General features: G+C 47.3%; 2 protein-coding genes across 5 annotated transcripts in view; one reads left to right on the forward strand and one right to left on the reverse strand.

Moving 5' to 3' along the window:
* The first annotated feature begins 1,041 nt into the window (after nt 1-1,041).
* Nucleotides 1,042-10,087, forward strand: LOC310756582 (uncharacterized protein). Of its 2 annotated transcripts, XM_083600887.1 has the most exons (7): nt 1,042-1,658; nt 2,501-3,315; nt 4,754-4,877; nt 5,521-5,603; nt 6,309-6,435; nt 7,402-7,482; nt 8,477-10,087. In XM_083600887.1, exons 2-7 carry the CDS (start codon nt 2,653-2,655, stop codon nt 9,679-9,681), a joined length of 2,283 nt encoding a protein of 760 aa, XP_083457013.1. In that variant the 5' UTR covers nt 1,042-1,658; nt 2,501-2,652; the 3' UTR covers nt 9,682-10,087. The 2 variants fall into 2 exon arrangements, with proteins under 2 accessions (XP_083457013.1, XP_083457014.1); XM_083600888.1 differs by lacking the exon at nt 7,402-7,482.
* Nucleotides 10,088-14,572: 4,485 nt separating this feature from the next.
* Nucleotides 14,573-19,742, reverse strand: part of LOC310756773 (zinc finger protein RFP-like) — a 53,383-nt gene continuing 48,213 nt past the window's right edge. For all 3 annotated transcript variants that reach the window (XM_083601484.1, XM_083601486.1, XM_083601485.1), the window contains 4 exons: nt 19,540-19,658; nt 18,700-18,732; nt 17,405-17,434; nt 14,573-15,754 (listed from right to left, as the gene is read on the reverse strand). In XM_083601484.1, the coding sequence (XP_083457610.1) occupies nt 15,237-15,754; nt 17,405-17,434; nt 18,700-18,732; nt 19,540-19,658 (700 nt within the window). In that variant the 3' untranslated portion in view covers nt 14,573-15,236. The remainder of the gene's footprint in view (nt 15,755-17,404; nt 17,435-18,699; nt 18,733-19,539; nt 19,659-19,742) is intronic.

The raw sequence follows: 19,742 nt of genomic DNA on the forward strand, positions 1-19,742 counted from the left end.
ATTCTAAGGTGATGAGGGAATGTCTTAATATTAGAACGATTTGTGCAAAACGATTTATGCAGCATGTGCAGAGACAAAACTTAGAAGCAAGACTTTCCCAAACATGTCACAGTCATGTGCAGAAACAGAGCTTTCCTACAGATCAAACTCATGCTGATAGCTTCGAGAACACTGTCCAACCATCTCCTCCTCTGTCATCCCCTTCTCCTTGTGCCCTCCATCTTTCCCAACATCAGGGTCTTTTACAGGGAGTCTTCTCTTCTCATGAGGTGGCCAAAGTATTGGAGCCTCAGCCTCAGGATCTGTCCTTCCAGTGAACACTCAGGGCTGATTTCCTTCAGAATAAAAAAAAAATTTTTCCTTCCAGTAGCACCTTAAAGACCATCTAAGTTAGTTCTTGGTATGAGCATGCACACTTCTTCAGATATGTATATATGTATTCTTCAGATATGTATCTGAAGAAGTGTGCATGCACACAAAAGCTCATACCAAGAGCTAACTTAGTTGGTCTTTAAGGTGCTACTGGAAGGAAAAAAATTTTTTTTGTTTTGACTATGGCAGACCAACACGGCTACCTATCTGTTCCTTCAGAATGGAGAGGTTTGATCTTCTTGCAGTCCATGGGACTCTCAAGAGTCTCCTCCAGCACCATAATTCAAAAGCATCAATTCTTCGGCAATCAGCCTTCTTTATGGTCCAGCTCTCACTTCCATACATCACTACTGGGAAAACCATAGCTTTAACTATATGGACCTTTGTTGGTCTTAATTTTGTCTGTTTCACTGTGTTTGTCAGCTAGAGAATATTTGTTGGTAATGAATTCACAAGCTAAATTTAAAAAAAATGAATTAGTCTGTTTTACAATTGCATTCAACAATTTTTATTTTAAAAACATAGTACATCAGCTGACTTTGGATTATTGATTGATTGATTTTTTTGCTGGTGTAAAGTGGTGGTATTTTTTTTTGGGGGGGGGTAATAGTTTTAACTAATTAACATCCCGAACTTAATTTTAAAACCTACCAAGTCAATTAAAAACCAAACCAGGACCAGTTCTGTCCCTGCCATGGACAGTCTGTAATCTGCTTTCTCTGTAGCAAACAGGACGCTAGGAGCTGCCAACTTTCCCCTCTGCTCCTGTGCCCTTTGCAGCGCTTGACTCAAACGGCACCTTAAAAAAACAAAACAAGAAAAACGCTTTTTAAAAAAAGACAGATAAAACCACCAGAAAAAGACTTCACCCTGGCAAACATGGTGCTAGGGGTTTGCCAACTTCCACCCCTGCCTCTGCTCCTGTGCCCTTTTGCAGCAGACTGACACAAATATATGAAGCCGCGGGATGGGGAGGAGGACATTTCCTCCATCACTTCTTTTTCCCTTCGTGTCCGGAAAAATTGTGGGAAGAGGGTGGCAGAATGGAAGGAGAAATGCGGAGTCTGACAGGACCCAGGACCCTTCGTTGCTCCCCTCGCGCGGCCGCTGTTTCCGGGGGGTTTGTTTTCCCTGAAACACTCGAAAGGGTTAAAATCTGGGCTTCCAGGGAGCAATGCAAAAACGCGAGAAGCGGGTGGGGGTGTCAGGGGGGTTCCCTCCCCCCACAAAGAAAGACCGCTTCCTCTTCTTGCAGGGATTTTTGCTTCTGAATGGCTGCGGGAGAGGTAAGTCTGTCTTTTTTTAAAAAAAATGATATATATTTTTCCTCCCCAAAAAGGTCTTTGTGCAAAAGAAAGATGGAGATCCTAAATGGAGACATCAGAGGAGGGTGAGTGGCAGAAAGCTGCAGCCCACCACGACACCCCCCCAAAAAAAACCAGGGAGGGGGGTGTCCAGGTCTCTGACTGCATGGGGTCCCCTTCCTTGGAAGGAGGGCAGATAATCTGGGACCTTAAAGGAGCAATATCCCGAAAGATTGGAGAAGTGTCGCTTCCAGGCAGATTTGAGCAAGCCGCATGTTTTATGGGAACGTGGAAATCTGCCTCATATAGAGTCATAGAATCACAGAGGCGCAGGGGGGGTGCTGAATTTTAGCCTCACAAAGAGTGCTGCTGAAATTTGAAAGGCCAGCATCTGCCTCTATCTGGGAATCCAAGCTGTTGCCGCTATTATTTTTATTTTTTACTACTGTTGCTATTATTATTATTGTTATTATTTAAAAATTGTATGGCTCCCTTCACCTGCCGATCTCGGAGCGGTTCACGACATAAAAATACAATATAGTAGCACAAAATAAACGATAATAACTAGAACCCCGCTCCAAACCAATACCTCCCCTCTCCTCACCCCTGACACAAAAACATTTCAAAGGGGTATAAGATGCGGGTTGTCATTATTAGCTTTGATAACACTAATGCTGGAGGCATGAGGGAGACACAAACGTCGTCGTTTGAACTTCCTTAACTCATCTCCAATCCAAGCAATCCTCTCCATATAATATAAATAAATAAGTTTGCCATGTAGCAAGGTGCAGTTGTGTGTGCATCACTTTTCGTTTTTCTTGTAGGAAGAGCTTCCCCATCGTACAAACCAGGGCTGTGATCGGCCCCTAAGGACACAGCTGCCTGTGATCCCCAAGCCGGGCCCACCTGTCTACAAAATCAGAGGGTCGGCTTAGACCAGGGATCACCCCAAACTCTGCTTGCTCTGGAGCTGAAAATGGAGCAACCAAACCCTGCAAGTCCAGAACTAGAAGGGAGACCGGAAGCAGGAGGGGACCTACCCGAAGGCGTGAAGGGGAATCTGGAGTGGTCAGGCAAAGAAGAGCGGAAGGGGTTGCACCGTCATGAGGAGTTCTTGAGGGCGTGGGGCAACCCAGTTGCTCTGGAAGACACACAGCGGGACAATGTCGGAGCTTTCCTCTCCTCCTTTGAGCAAATCGCCGAAGCCTGCCAATGGCCCAGAGGGGAATGGGTGGGCCGGCTCCGGCCTGCACTGAGCAGCTCTGCTGAACAGGCTTTGGGTAGACTAGAAGCCGCTGACAGGGAAGATTATGGGAAAGTGAAGGCCGCTGTCCTGCGGGAGGATGCTGTGAGGATGGAGGCGCAGCGCCGGGACTTCAGGCAGTTCTGCTACCAGAATTCCGGAGACCCCCAGAGGGTTTATAGGCAGCTGCGGGAGCTGTGCCACCGGTGGCTGAAGCCGAAGAGACGCACCAAGGAGCAGATCGTGGACCTGCTGATCCTGGAGCAGTTCCTGGCCATCCTTCCTCAGGAGCTGCAGAGCTGGGTCAGGGAAGAGGGGCCAGGGAGCTGCGCCCAAGCCGTGGCCCTGGCGGAGGATTTCCTGATCAGCCGGAAAGCGGAGACGTGGAAGTGGCAGGTCAGAGCGCTTGATCCACTTTCTCCAGGCACTTCCAGATTGGGTTGTTGCCGTGTGCTGTGCGTGGGGCTGCCCTCGGAGACGACTATCAGCCAGCTCCCTGGGTAGGGTTTCCATTGGTACTTACAGAACCCCTAAAACAGCTGCCTTGGCTGCCGGGTTGTTTCTGGGGTTAATTTAAGGTGCCCATGCTAGTGTTGTAAGCAGTGCTTCTCAAAGTGGGCAGTACTGCCCCCTGGGAAAGGGGAGGGGGCATTACATGGGGGGGGGTGCTAAGAGGTAGCAGGGAGCTGGCGGTGGAAATGACTACCAGACTTGGAAAAGCTGGCATCACTGGAACAAGTTCATCAGTTTTGTTGCACTCATTAAACTATAATAGTTTCAACTGGATGCTGAATAAATGTGCAATTAATCATGAACTTTTTGGATTTTGCAGTGGTACCTCAGGTTAAGAACTTAATTCGTTCTGGAGGTCCGTTCTTAACCTGAAACGGTTCTTAACCTGAGGTACCACTTTAGCTAATGGGGCCTCCCGCTGCCGCCGTGCTGCTGGAGTACGATTTCTGTTCTCATCCTGAAGCAAAGTTCTTAACCCAAAGTAATATTTCTGGGTTAGCGGAGTCTGTAACCTGAAGCGTCTGCAACCTGAAGTGTCTGTAACCCGAGGTACCACTGTATTATGCTGTTACCTTCCGTAGTAGGCTGTGCAAACTGCTGTTCTGAATAATGCTTTTTATGGGCACAGGGGTTGCATTTATAGAACCAAAAGGGGCGATGGCCCCCAAAAAGTTTGGGAGCCACTGGAAGTATGTGGGCTGCAGGAATCTGCTAAGGGAACCATCATTATTATTACATTTATTTATTAATTGCCTCACTAAACCACCGTTTCAAGGCAATTCACACGCAATTGAAAACAGTTTTAAATCACAAGAACAGCAAATACATTAAAAACCATGCCAAGTGGACCCTTGTGGTAAAAAGCTATTTCTCCAGCCTGTTGGAGCAAAAATGTCTCCAGAAAGTACAGAGAGTGGGTGCCTTTCACATCTTGACAGGAACAATATTCCAGAGAAGAGGGGCAGCCACTCTCAAGGCCCTGCTCAGAGTCACCGTGCAAAAGGGCTTCTGAGATCTTGGGGATGTGCAGAAGAGACACTCCCACAGACTGCAGGGATCTCGTGGTGTATAAGGCATAAGCCCCTCTCTCAAGTCACCTGGTCTTGGGGTATATGGGACCTTGAACTTGGCCCAGGAGCTGACTGGTAGCCTGTGGGAAATTTCGCTAGCAGGGTGCTCAGCGCTGGCAGTCATTTGCCCCCACAAGCATGTCTACTTTCTGCACTGTCTTTTGCACAAACCATTCCTCTAGGTAGGGGAACTAGGATGCGGCTGAGGGACTTTGGCTTAGGGCAGCATTGACTTCCCCCCTGTGTTTCAGATGCCGTCTCAGGGGACAGCCACCAGGCCCCTTGAGACAGGTGGGGCTTCGCCAGCCAACTCCCAGAGACAAAGTTACATGGACACCACAGCACTGAAATGCGATGAGAACATGATTTTGCCGGGTAAGGCTATATTTTTAAATGTTTACTGGGTAAAACTCCAGCAGGCATTGGAAGGAGGTATTCCAGAGGACCTGTAAGCAGGTTCAAGATTTTGACAGATTCTCCAGGGTGAGGGAATTTCCTAATTGCATATCAGACACCCAGAGCAACTCCCTCTGTGCGTTGTTTCTGTCAACTTGGCACTTGAATGGGATGGACATCCTGTTTTCCTGAGACTCTGAAGAGCCTTCCTTGTGTGGCAGAACATTCTCCCCCTCTCCTCTCCCCAAATCTGTTCTGGGTTTCCCCCTGACCTTCCCTAGCAGATCTGGGTGGGCAGGAAGGGGAGGAAGGGGGCAAAGTCTCCTTGTGCTAGTCCTAAACCTCGAGTTGGCGTACGTTTCATTGAATGCCACACAAGATGTGTATCTGCTCCTGCTTGAATCACTCCAGAACCCAGAAAATAAGTCCGCAAAGGACCTGGCCAACTCCCAGTCTTGACTGGTGGCATCTCTCAGGGGGTCTTGCAGCAGACGACTTTTGCCATCATCTGCTACCTGGCTGCTTTTTAACTGGAGGTGACAGTGATGGAGAGCGGGATCTTCAGGCAATGCTTGTGCCCTGTCCCTGAGCCAGTCATCTTCCTCTCACCTGTCCCTCACAGCCAACGGAACGACGCTCCCAATTCACCCCTGTTCCTTGCTTCCTCCTGAGGGACTGGAAATGGCCGAAGCTGGGCTGACTGAGGTAAGTGGACATCTCACTTAGCGGCAGGCCTGGGGTGTTCCCTTGAGCAGGGCGAATGTAAATGACGAGCTAAGAATCAGAGCACACCTGAGCACGTGCAGAGCGCATTTGCCACATCACTGAGCAACTTCTCAGCCCCGTTTAATTTGTCTCAACCATTTCTATACCGCTTGATCGCCACTGTCTCTAAGCAGTGCGCAAAGTATTCCATACAATGAAAAAGAGTGGAAAATATAAAATAAGCCTGATGGATGATGATGTCTTCAGTAAGTTCAACAGGGAGAAGGGCCTGTCTGACTGCAACCTGGAAGGGAGTGCCATAAAATTGGGCCCACAATGGAGTGCTTTATATCCCACCTTTATGCCAAGGAGCTCCAGGTTTTCCCCTTCCTCTTATAACCCCAGGACAACCACCCTGTGAGGTGGGCTAGGCAGAGAGCCTGTGACTGGCTCAAGGTCACCAATGAGCTTCATGTCCGAGTGGGGATTTGAACCCTGGCCTCCTGGGTCCTGGTCCCACACTCTAACCACTACACTACACTGTCTCTCAGCAGCTGCTTAGGGATGGGACTGGGGACTGTGATTTTGCAAGGCTTGGCATTGTGAAATTGGGAGTGGGAGTGTGTGTGGGATCTTGGGCATCCATCTTTAAATGGCGTTTTCTAGGATGGCAGAACCTGAGTGGGGGATGTTTGGCTGTTTCAGGGCCCAGCGAGCGCCAAGGAGAAGGAGGGGCCTTTCGGCAAGGAGGAGGCATCCCTGACACAGCCAGGCCAGAGGACAATGTTCTGGCAAGTCAAAGAGGAGAAGTGCGGCATTGTGGGCTCTCTGGGTAAGGATTAGCATTTCAGAGGAGATAATCTATGGTCCTCCAGGTGGGGCTGAGCCACATCTCCCATCAGCCCCAGCAAGCGTGGCCGATGGCCAAGGATGATGGGATTTGTAGTTCAGCAACATCTGAGGGTCAAAGGTTCCCCACACCTGGCCTAGGGCTTCAGCCCTAACTAGGTCTACTCAGAAGTAAATCCAGGGGGAGCTTACTCCCAGGTAAGTGGGGTGAGAATTGCAGCAAACCCCACAAACATTTCAGGCTGCAATCCTAAGCGTGTTTCCAAGGGGTCAGCCCCACTGGGGAGACGGCAGCACTTTCTTTTCATACTCAACTCTACCAAGGCCCACTGGATACGATTCAAGCATGTTTACTCAGAGGCAAGTCTTGTGTGTTCAGTGAGTCTCACCCCCCAATAAACATAGTTTGGGAGTGCAGCTTAGGTTTCTTCCATTTGAAATTAGTGGGATTTGAAAGATGCTTAACTTTGGCTAGGTTGTGTCCCATAAACAATAAAAATGTGTCCTTTGGGTGAATGTATGTATCCATGCATGTACATCTGTGTGTACTGAATGATTTAAATACACTCTGCTGGGATACTGTTTATGAAAACAATCTGTTTATTTTTCTTTTTAATTCTTATATAAGGAGATAAAAACGCAACAACTTAGTCCATAAGTCTATACCCACTGAAAACCACAAACCAAAATAAATATCACTACTTCATAAGCCCTGTTCTGCATGTCAATCAACTAAGAAATAAATACGAGTTATAGCACAGCAGTGTTTAACTGTTTAATTTTCTGTTGTTCTTTTCATATTTATCTCTTGCTCTTTTTTTTTAAGAAGGCGGATGAAAATGTCGAAAAGAAATGTGTCCATTGTCCAGAAAGACTAAATTCCAGGAATATTATTTGGATCCAGATTCTGCAAATAATAACCATTCTCTCTCTCTCTCCCCATCCCAAGAGGGGCTTCTGATTCCCAAACTGGACCTTTCCTTCCAAACGGAAGAGGGGGGGGAGATGTTCTTGCAGGAACCAGAGCCAGGTAAAGGAGGCTGGTGAAATCTGCTGGGTGATGCTTGCAGTTTGAGAAGAGCTCTGGGTACTGCTGGCCCCTGACATTCTTCGGCAGCTGCCGGGGGCCACTGTGCTATGGCAAGGGCCACAGCCGATGCCTGCCCTGACTGCTCCCCCTCCCACCACCAGGCTAAAAAATACCTTTAAAGATTCAGGACTGACATGAGAAAGGACTTCTTCACAGGCTGCATCGTTAAACAGTGGGATTTGCTGCCACAAAAGATAACTGTGGCCACAAATTTGACTGTCCTTACGACAAGTTCATGGAGGTTAACTCTGTTTTCCACCTTTGCTCTCGGAGGGAGGGGGGGAGATGCCTCTGAATGCCCATTACTGAGAATCACAAGTGGGGAGGGTGTTGTCGGCCCCCGGAAGAAGAGGATGTTGGACTCCGTGGGCCTTTGGCTGCTCCATCAGAGCTCTTTTTCCATACTTATAACCCAAAGTTAGAGAGACTCCCTTCAGGAATCTGTGGCGGGAGTAGACAGTGATAATCTGGATCCCCTGATAACTGTCATTGTTCAGTGTGGATCACTTTAGTTTCCTGATAATGCAGAAGTTCACCCCCCAAAAAAATTATTTGTGGAGCAAACAGACCCTGCAGAGCCACTGCCAGTCAGTGGAGGAAATACTGACCTCCATGGACCAGTGGTCCTATGGGATGAGACCTTCTGCCTGCAATGCACATGCTTTGCCACTGGAGACAGAGCCTTTTACATGGTGGCACCCGAATTATGGGGCTCCTTCCCAAGATATGATTGCTTGGTACTATCTTGACCATTATTATTAATTAATATTAAACCTGGAGGGCTTTAACAGAATACCGTTTCTGAATACCCGTTGCTGGAGACTCTAGAAGGGGAGAGGGCTCTTCTGGTCAGATCTTGCTTATGGGTTTCCCTTGGGCATCTAGTTTCAATTTTTTTTAAAAAAAATGTTTTTCATTTCATCACCACTTGCAGGTAAAAGGAGAGAGATCAAGATGGAGAGTTTCCACCCAACGGAAGCTGTGCCAGAGGAAATGTCCCAGGGGAACGTTCCTTTTTTAGCTGAGATTGCAGAGCAAAAGCATGAGTCCAAAGGGCACCAGGAAACAAAGGAATACAGCAATCTCCCAGAAGTTCCCGTTAGCGAAAACACAACACAGTTTGGAGTGGAAAAGCCCTTCTCCTCATATCACGGGGGGAACGACCAGCACGGTTTGGGTCTGAGTACGCTAAATGCAGAAGAAGGTCCTTACGAATGCCCCATGCGTGGGGAGAGCTTCCAGCGAGGATCCGCCCAGGCTGAACACCAGAGGAGGCACATGGGAGAGGAACTGTGCGAATGGTCTGAGGGCGAGAAGCCCTTTCCCCAGCGAGAGGTCTGGGGGCGCCATCAGAGCGGCCTCATGGAAGAGAAACCATACGAGTGTCCCGAGTGCAGGAAGGGGTTCAGTTACAGAGCGACTCTGATGCGGCATCGACGGATCCACACCGAGGAGAAACCGCACAAGTGCTCCCACTGTGGGAAGAGCTTCAGCCAGAGGACCAATTTGGTGAGTCACCTGCGAATCCACACGGGAGAGAGGCCGTATCAATGCTCCCAGTGCGGGACAGGCTTCCGGTGGCAACTCCATTTGAAGAGGCACCAGAAGATCCACACGGGAGAGAGGCCTCACGAATGCCCGGACTGCGGGAAAAGCTTTTCCCGGAGAGATACGTTACTCAATCACCGGAGGACTCACACAGGGGAGAAGCCGTACGAATGTCCCGATTGTGGGAGAAACTTCAACCACCCGTGCAACTTAATTGAACACCAGAAGACGCACACAGGGGAGAAACCACACGAATGTCCCGAGTGTGGGAAAAACTTCTCCCGGCGGGATACGCTGATCAAGCACCAGAGAACCCACACAGGGGAGAAGCCTTATGAATGCCCCGAGTGCGGGAAAAGTTTCCATCATCCTTGCAGGTTGATTGACCACCAGAAGATTCACACGGGAGAGAAGCCTCACGAATGCCCTGAGTGCGGGAAGAACTTTTCTCGGCGAGATACGCTGATCAAACACCAAAGGACCCACGCGGAGGAGAAACCTTATGAATGCCCTGAGTGTGGGAAAAGCTTCATTCAGAAGAAGGCATTCATCAGACACCAGATAATTCATTTAGGGAATACGTCCAGCTAATATTCTTGAAAATGCCACATTCCACAGAAAGAAGAGGGAGAAGTGTTGGTTACATCCTGATTTGCAGTGGAGAAGCCAGACCTTATCTATGTCACGAGACATAGGCGGATGACAACAGAGAAACCTAGGGAAAATAGGCTGAAATAAGTAAATTGGTTCAGCAGGAAGGTTAAAGTAATAATAGATTAAAAATAGAAATCGGATGAATGTTTTCTGTTATCAGAAAAAGATTTTTTTAAAAGGAGGAGAAACATTTGATGTCATAGGTATTATTCTAGAAGATATATATGATCTGAGTAGAAAAACAGTGGGGTTCAAGGATGGAGTGGGAGGAAAGTTTATTTTGAAGAGTCTGTGTTGCACCAACTGCAGTTGATAACAAAATGGATTGTGTTTTGTTGGTGAATAGCTATTTTTTTAAAAAATACCCCAGCCCAAGTTAATTCGTTAAGTCCCAAAATGTTCTAGACTCCATTATGAAGTATCTCAACTTGATGGTTCCCAACCAAGGCCAGGGACACATCACAAGGGCAGCCACAGACCCACACTGACAAGAGCAGCTCCCAGTGACAGTGTACAGATGTGGAAGTGTGAACTCCACAAATGGGAGAAATAGGACGCCACTCTCTTTTTGCATACTTGGCAGGGAAAATAAGGAGATCCTTGCTGGATCAGGCCAAAGGTCCATTTAGTCCCAGATGGTGGTACATTCTGGACTGACGAAAGAAAGTGGAACTCCCTCACATAAGAGGCAGGGAAGGCTTTAAAAGAAGACTAGACACATTCAGGAATGGCTATGTGGGGCCTGTCACTGTCAAAGGAAACATGTGCCTTGGAGTTCCAGTTGTGGGGAATCCCCGGGGTGGGGGAAAGTAGGGGTTTTGCTCTCAGGTCTTCTTGGGATCTTCCCACTGGGGCACCTGATCAGCCACTGGGAGAAGAGGAATCTGGACTAGATGGACCTCTGGATTGGCATTGCCTTGTCGAGAAGACCATTTAAGATAAGAGGAGACCATTTTCTGTTCAACTCTTATGACGCCATCTTGGTTTAGTGGTTGTAACATCGTGACTGGTCTGAATCATTCATGTTCCTCTCTGGGGCTCTAAATAGGGTCATGTTCTGAGTGTGACTTTTGGATGTGAATATATGAACTTGTTGGACTCCTTATTAATTGCTTTTCACCTAACATAGGGATTAGTTGGGTTTTCAGAAAGTTAAACAAATAGTATCAAGAAGGTCATGAGCATTACTTCAAAAATGGGGAAGAGCTGAAGCTCAGGGGAACAGCGTCTGCTTGGCATGGAAAAGCTTCCAGGTTTAGTCACTTGCATTTCCCATTTTGGACTGGGAAAGGTGCCGGTCTGAAATCCAGGAGAGCCACAGCCACTCAGTGTAGACACTGCAGAGCAAGATCACACAAATAAACACACACGCCATGCATGGCATCTCCAAGATTGACTTTCTGTTCCCACAGTTCAGGGAGGCTGGAGCTGAGAGGTGTTGTGTTGTGTTTGAGAGGCCTGCTCCTCCCTGATTTGTTTTCCGGCTGTCTCAAGAAACCAGTTACAGTGATACCTCTGGTTACGAACTTAATTCATTCTGGAGGTCCAATCTTAAGCTGAAACCGTTCTTATCCTGAGGTGTGCTTTTGCTAATGGGGCCTCTGGCACCCCATTTCCCTTCGCATTCCGGGGCAAAGGTCGCAATGAGGAGCAGGTACTTCCAGGTTAGCAGAGTTCGTATCCTGAAGCGTGTGTAACCAGAAGCGTTTGTAAGCAGAGGTACCACTGTATTGTTGTTAATTCAAGAAAGTTCTCTGTCAAGGCTTCCTGCCCCAGGAGGGGACAAACAATCTGCCCACACATTGCTGTGGTCCCCACGATGGAGGCAGAGACACATTATCTCCACATTGCAGATTCTCAGCAGTATACTGTATTTTTCGCTCCATAAGGCGCACCTGACCATAGGGCGCACCTAGTTTCCAGAGGGGGAAATCAAGGAAAAAAATATGAACCCCCCCCCCAGCTCTGAGAGCAGCGCACAGGCTGAGCGCAGCCTGTGCGCTTCTCCCAGACCTTCTCCCTGCTTTTGCAGGAGGTGGGGGAATTCCCCTACCTCCCGCAAAAGCCCACAGGAACCGCTCACCCTTTAAGGAGCGCACGACACCTGTGGGCTTTTCTAGGAGGCGGGAGAAGGGACTGACTGGCCGCGTCAGTCCCTTCTCCCTCCTGGGGAAAAGCCCGCAAGAGCCACGAGGGATTTTCCTGCCTGCCTCCCCGCTGCATTCGCTCCATAAGACGCACACACATTTCCCCTTACATTTTAGGAGGGAAAAAGTGCGTCTTATGGAGCAAAAAATACGGTAACTCGTGGCCCTCCAAGAAAGCTGAATGTTGGGAGATCCAGGACAGATAAAAGCATTTCATTGTGCAGCGCATAACTGAACTATGGAACTCACTGGCACTGGAGGCAGAGATGGCAACCAACTTCAAATCATGGAATTGCAGAGTTGGAAGGGACCATAATAATAATAATAATAAATTAATAATAATAATAATAATAATAATAATAATAATAATAATAATTAATTAATTAATTTATACCCCGCCCATCTGGCTGGGTTTCCTCAGCCACTCTGGGCGGCTTCCAACCAAATATTAAAAACAATATAGCATCAGACATTAAAAACTTTAGTGATATAAACTGATATAGCATCAGACATTAAAAACAGGGCCGCCTTCAGTTGTATTTTAAAAGTAAAATAGTTATTGCCTTGACATCTGCTGGGAGGGCGTTCCACAGGGCAGGTGCCACTACCAAGAAGGCTCTTTGCCTGGTTCCCTGTAACCTCACTTCTTGCAGTGAGGGAACCGCCAGAAGGCCCTTGGTGCTGGACCTCAGTGTCCGGGCTGTATGATGGGAGTAGACAAGGGTCATCTAGTCCAGATCTCTGCAATGCAGGAACCTTTTGCCCAACATGGTGCTCAAGCCGGTAACCCTTAGATTAAGACTACAAGGGTACCTCGGGTTAAGAACTTAATTCGTTCTGGAGGTCCGTTCTTAACCTGAAACTGTTCTTAACCTGAGGTACCACTTTAGCTAATGGGGCCTCCCGCTGCTGCCATGCTGCAATTTCTGTTCTCATCCTGAAGCAAAGTTCTTAACCCGAGGTACTATTTCTGGGTTAGCGGAGTCTGTAACCTGAAGCGTCGGCAACCTGAGGTACCACTGTATCATGTTCCACCCACCGAGCTGGGGACAAGACAAGGGGACAAATTCATGGAGCACTAGGCTGCTTTTAGCTCTTCAGCAAAATGGCTATGCTCTGCCTCCACAGTTCAGAGGCAGAAGGCAGAGCCAGTGTGGTGTTGTGGTTAAGAGTGGTGGACTCGTAATCTGGTGAACCGGGTTTGCTTCCCCGCTCCTCCACATGCAGCTGCTGGGTGACCTTGGGCTAGTCACACTTCTCTGAAGTCTCTCAGCCTCACTCACCTCACAGAGTGTTTGTTGTGGGGGAGGAAGGGAAGGAGATTGTTAGCTGTTTTGAGACTCCTTTGTTGTTTAGTCGTGTCCGACTCTTCGTGACCCCATGAACCAGAGCACGCCAGGCACTCCTGTCTTCCACTGCCTCCCGCAGTTTGGTCAGACTCATGCTGGTAGCTTCAAAAACACTGTCCAACCATCTCGTCCTCTGTCGTCCCCTTCTCCTTGTGCCCTCCATCTTTCCCAACATCAGGGTCTTTTCCAGGGAGTCTTCTCTTCTCATGAGGTGGCCAAAGTATTGGAGCCTCAGCTTCAGGATCTGTCCTTCCAGTGAGCACTCAGGGCTGATTTCCTTAAGAATGGATACGTTGGATCTTCTTGCAGTCCATGGGACTCTCAAGAGTGAGACTCCTTAGGGTAGTGGTAAAGTGGGGTATCAAATCCAACTCCTCTTCTTCTAAATCTCAGTTGCTGGAAACCGCGGGGGGGGGGGGGAGGCCAGAGACTTGCAGGGGAAATTATGATGACACACAAACGTTGCCAACATCATATAGGGCAGGGATGTCCAACAGGTCGATCGCGATCTAGATACCCGGGATGTTTTGGTAGATTGTGGTTGATTGCTGGATCCCTTTCCTTAGCGCTGGTAAAATATAATCCTGCCCTGCCCCCTTGTCCCACCCTCTATTGTTGCACAATCTGCAGAACGGAGTTTACTCAGTGAGGCTGTTTGTTTCCTTAGCGATCTGTCAGTGGCTGTCCCCCTTTCTCCATCCTCCTCCCTAAAAAAAGCTCAACAACCTCTCTCTGAACTCTACTGTGAGTAGATCGCAGTCTCTTGGGAGTTGGCCACCCCTGATATATGAGGTGGAACAAGGGGAGGCAGCTCTCAGGCAGGTGGGGGGGGGGAGAGATGTCTTTTTTCCAACATCTGCCACCACCCTGTGGGAAATGCAGGGAAAGGAGAGCAGGCTGCACCGGTCAGTAGTCAGCGGCCCTGATAGGGGAGCCAGAGAGTCCTGCCTGATCTTTGAGAGGGGTCAATTCCACAGGCATGTGTTGTCCTAGCTGAGAGAAATCCAAAGAGAGAAATCAGATGCACCTGGTGCCGAAAAGACACTCCTTGGGGGAGCACTGCGTATTTGGGATGGGGCTCAGGAACACAGGGAAGTTGCCCTGCGTAATGTATGGGGCAGCACAGGCCATGGAGCCCCTTCTGGAAGCTGCCGGACTGCAACTCCTATCCTCTCTGACCCCTGGCCATGCTGGATGAGTCAGAGGGAAGTTGGAGTCCAGCATTATCCAGAGGACACCCCATTTGATGCCCCCGATAGACAGAATCCAGGCTGTAAATAAGGAACGTTAATGCATCCACTCAAAACACATTTAACTGAGCAGAAGCCTCACTCAATGCAAGAAGGTTTACTTCTGACAACAAGTGGAAATGGTGAGGCTGTATTTGCAGAGGGCATTTGAAGATGATGCCCTGTTCAATTTCTTTTTCTTTTTCTTCCTGTCTGAGGTCTCCAGAGCAAGGATCTATCCTGCCTGACATGGATGAAGGGGTTCATTTTTGAGTTCTCTATTAATCCAATGATGCATGCATTTTCACAGCTGCATAAGGTCTTGTGGGGAGAGGAAGGTTTCCTGGAATTACAGAGTTGTGAGGGATCCTGAGGGTCATCTAATATCACCCCCTGCAGTGCAGGAAAAAATTGCCCAACGTGAGGCTCAGACGCACAACTGTGGGATTAAGGGTCTTATCCTCTGCCAAATCAGACAACTCAAATGGAAAACAAGACTGAAGGTGAGAAAATTTATTAGGACTCCTAAAAGTGTGACTGTCTCTCTAAGAAGCTGCAGAGGAAATTCTGGGAAAAGGAAAGAAAATGCAAACCAAGAGCAACCCCCCCTTTTTTTTGTTATTTCAGCTGAATTGACTGGAATGAATCCTCTCAAAGGGCCCTTGGAAAACTGCCCAAAGGGCTCTTGGCGGGTAAATGGTTTTTATGTCAGTCACTCTGGTCTGGAGAGAAACTACTGCTGGGCCTGAGAGGCAGATTTAGTCCCCTCAGGAGATACTGAGGTCGGTTTTATTTCCCCTCAGACAAAAGAAAGGGAGGAGGGTCTCTGCAGAGAACAAGGCTCCTGAGAACATGTAGAGTTCGGATCCTGAGTCAGCATCAGAAAAAGACACACGTCCCCCTTCATAGTCCAGAGTCACCCGGATCCTCCTGGGCTTCTCACTCAGAGACAGAAGAGAGTAATAAGGGGAGGTGCAGGCAAAGTACTTCCCTCCCAACTTCCGCACAGCCCAGATCCCCTCCTCAGGGAATATGGAGAAGCTGCCCTTTCTCCTCACAGACTTCCTGGCGACCCCCAAACCCCACAATTCCCCTCTTTCCACAGTGACTTCCCAGAAATGTCTGCCTGCTGTGAATCCCTGACTTCCCAACACATTAATCTCATGGCTAAATCTCTCAGGATTATCAGGCAGGGCTTGAGGTTTGTCTCCCTTTCTCACACTTTTCCAATCCTCAGACAGGATGAGCCTGGGATGGGCTGTGTCTGGATCCAGAGTGACATTTGCTGTTGGGGAGAAGATGAGGGAAAGGGAAGATTAGGCAGAGTCAGCTGAGAGACAGAAACGGACACCTTGACAAATAAATAAAAAACACCCAAAAAACCCAGATTTCCTTTCAGATCAAGGGGATTTCTTTGCGTCACATGCTAGACTGAGACTCCTCCTTGCAGACTCCTCAGAATAAATATCTTCCTTGTTGGTTTTTAAATCAGTTCCCTTCACTTTCTTATATTCGATGTGTATTGTGCCTGCCCTCCTCTCAAACCAGGCATTTTCTAAGGGGAAAAACCACCCAGGAAACCTTTTATTCATTTCTTCTGTGTTATCTAAGGGGAAAGAGAGGAGAATTGGAGGAGGCAGGAGAGGAGAGAAGCTGCTTTCCTCTGACAATCTCTGTGGGAATTGGCCTTCGGGGAACTCTTGATTGGGCTGGGAGATGAAGACCCCCCTGTAATTAATAATAATAATAATAATAATAATAATAATAATAATAATATAGTGACATTTGCCTACTGCCCTTCATCCATAGGTCTCAGGGTGGTTCACAGCATAAAAATACAACACAAAATCACATACTGTATAGGTGTCCCCTCACTTTTGCGGGGGTCACATTCTGGGCCCTCGTGCCCACAATTTTACAAAGGACTGCTTATTCCATGCATATCTTTTGAATTTAATATATACCATAAGACTAATTCCCTGCTGGAAAGGAGGAATAACTCAAAAAGTTACCAGTCAGGGGCTAAGGCAGTCATGATAGGCAAGTGTAGAGTTGCTGTATTTTGAAGAGCAAAAAAGAGGACACATTTGCCAACTTCTACTCTTAACCATGGATCGCTATGACGACACTTGTTTTAAATACCCCTACTCTATGTAGGCTTTCACAGCTGTGATATACTGCTAGTAGCAATGTTCTTAACTTTCAACAACCAAAGAATAATAATAATAATACATATTGCTCCCTTGCTTGCCACATGAAAGTATTTGGGCTCATGTTCCCATCTTTGTGAACGCAAGTGTGCACAGAACAATTTATTAAACTGTTAAACATGTACATATGGACTCTCCTTAAGGGCAGGGGGGCGTTAACTCTTGCCCTCCCAGACTCCTTCTCCAAGATCTTGTAGCTGAGCCAGGGAACTTTTAGTTCAGCCACAAGAGAAGGGTTTTATACAGGATGTGGCCAGCTTAAGATGCTGCTCTGTTGCAATTCTTTGCTCTAGGCTAGCTTAGCTGGGTGCCTTAGATCTGAGTCTAATGCACTAGAATTTTTTTCATGGGTTACTGTAAACCAGACCAAACAACTTGAGACATTTTGCCAAATTTTAAAATTTTAAAAATCTACCTGGGGAGAAATTTTAATCATGAAAATAGAGGACCTGTCTGAGAAAAAGAGGACATGTGGCAATCAGTCCTGAAAAAGGTCACATGGAAAAGCAACCCAACTCTCTCTAGGCAGGAATGAAACTCTTCCCTCTTTTATCTGATCCTTCTGGGCAATTTCTCTCCCCTCCTTCTGCATCTTCAAGTCCACCCTCTCTTCCTTTGTGGTACAAACAGCAGGGGCCAGAGTCAAGCTGTACAGAAGAGACTCTTGACCCCCATGAAACACTAGTCCCCCCTCCTGTGAATTGGGGTCTACAGGTGAAATTTACCTCTCTGAAGGTGTCTGAATGACTGAACATCTGAGGAAGCAAAAAGACAGGCTTAACAGGCTACAATGCAATAGTTAAAAACAAAACAAAAATATTTTTTTGCAAAACATAACTATAACATAGCATCAGTTGTTTCCTTATTTCAGGCAAAATATTAAATCATGCAAAGATGACAGCTGTAGGCCTAAGGAGTGATGTTAAATATTCTCCAAAAGACTATTCTTGAGAATGTAATATCACTAGGCAAGGGAATTAAAACAACTGACGTGTTTAGCTGTAATTCCTGCATTGCAGGGGGTTGGACTAGATGATCCTTGGGTTCCTTTCAAACTCTGCTAATCCATGATTTCATGGGAAAATCAGAAATGGTAAACCATACTAGAAAATGGCGGAATACAATCATTCAAAATCCACAAATGAAATGGGGATCTGAACTGGATGGATGAAGAAAGGTTTAACATCTGCCCCAAGTGAACTGGTGGGGAAAATTTCCAAGTATGCTGACAAACCAAATTGCAGAGGAAGAATTGGCAGAGCTTTACCCTGTAATTCCAAGAGTCTCGTGCAATGGGAAGTCCTCCCTCATGGAATGGGGCTGATCTCAAAAGAACTGTGGGAACTCTGAGGAGATGGGGATGGCTGAAGCACGAGAAATGGCTGGTGAGGTTGAAACTCTGAGGAAGAGGCGGCTCAGGCCTTGGCTCTGCTGCCGGGAGACCAGCCTGGCAGGAGGTGGAGGAGGGACTGGATGCTTGCGGGTGCCCCTTTTAACACACTTCATGAGGAGGAAATCCAAGCAAATCTAGAGAAGCCCCAAAATAACATCCTCAGATTGTGTGGAGGGATAACAAAATGCAAGGGAGATTCCTTATACATGAGAACTGGACAAAATGGACATTGGACTGACCCTGCAGGATCCTTCTTAAAGGCTTTGTAAAGATATTGTAAGGCTCTGAGGCTTTTTCCCTACCACAAAGCAGTATATATATTTTATGAAAGAAAGCAAAATCTATAAAATTAACCAGGAAACCAGGCTACTAGTCTATAGGCAGGAAAGGAACTCAGACTGGTGTGCAGGTTCTTCGCAGGGACAAGCTCTGCCCCCAATCCAAGCCTTCAACCTCCCTCCCAGTTCATTCACGGGACAGACAAAGAACCCAAACGCCACTAGAGGACTGTTACCCAGAGTTACACCATTGATGGGGGTCCCAAGGTCTGCAGAACAGATGGTTCAACACCCATGAAATATCAGTCCCCATCCCTCCTGTCAAATTGTTCCTCCCCTGGAAATTTACCTTTCTGAAGCTGCTTTCTGAATAACACAGCATCTGAGGCAGCAAAGAGATATAAAGTGAATTCAAGTACAATTATTAAATAATAATAAAATCGTTCAAATAATAATCAAAAACTAGAAAATCATAGGAAGAAGCTATGAATATAACTAAAGCTTTAAATGAGAATGGTGGGGGGAATCATTAAAGCCAAAATTGTGAAACGTAAGGAGAAGCGAAGTTTGATGAGGAAGAATTGGCAGAGCTCTCAGGCAAAAGGAAGCCCTTCCTCACAAACCTTCTACAAATCTTTAAGGTTCTTCACAAGCATAATTGTTCCCTTTGGGGCTCATGTGCTCTTGCTTCCACTCTCAATGGGGGAACTCTCAGGAGATCTTGAAGGCTGAAGCCCTAGATATGGCAGCTGCAGGGGGACGTCTGAGGAGGAGACGGCTCAGGCCTTGGCTCCACGGCTGAGAAACAAGCCTGAGCAGGAGGCAGAGGGGGAACTGGGGGCTTCTCAATGCCCTTTGACTCCATTCAGAGAAGGAGAACCTCCAAAAGGACAAACTAAGATTGTGCAGACAGGGAACCACAAGGAAAAGGAGGTTTTGTATAACTGTAAACAGATGCACATGGGAGGAAAAAATCCTGACTTTGCTCTACACTCTGGTTCAGGCTTTCTTTACAGGATCCAGCATCACAATATACATGGGCCATTCTGGGGAACAGGAAATGAAGGCTGGAGCACCAAGAAGGAAGGTATCCTGGGGTTACTCGATTCCATGCAATAAGAGCCTGGCATGTTCAGTTCTGAAGTAACAGAATTCCCAGTGGGAAATCCTGGAAGCCATATTTCATTACCTTCCCATAGATTCATTCTATCCTCCATAAGGCAATTTAGTTCACAGGATTCCAAGATCCTGTTCCTCAGCTCTGGAGGGAAAGCCAGTGGCTTCTCTGGACTCTCTCTTTTCTCATACCTGGAGAAAAGAAAAACAAGGAATGGCCCCATTGTGGCACTGTCTCCCTAATTATTATCATGAACAAAGTTGAAGTTCATTTCC

The sequence above is a fragment of the Podarcis filfolensis genome (genome assembly GCF_964270895.1).
Source record: "Podarcis filfolensis genome assembly, chromosome: 2".
In the NCBI taxonomy this organism is placed as follows: domain Eukaryota; kingdom Metazoa; phylum Chordata; class Lepidosauria; order Squamata; family Lacertidae; genus Podarcis; species Podarcis filfolensis.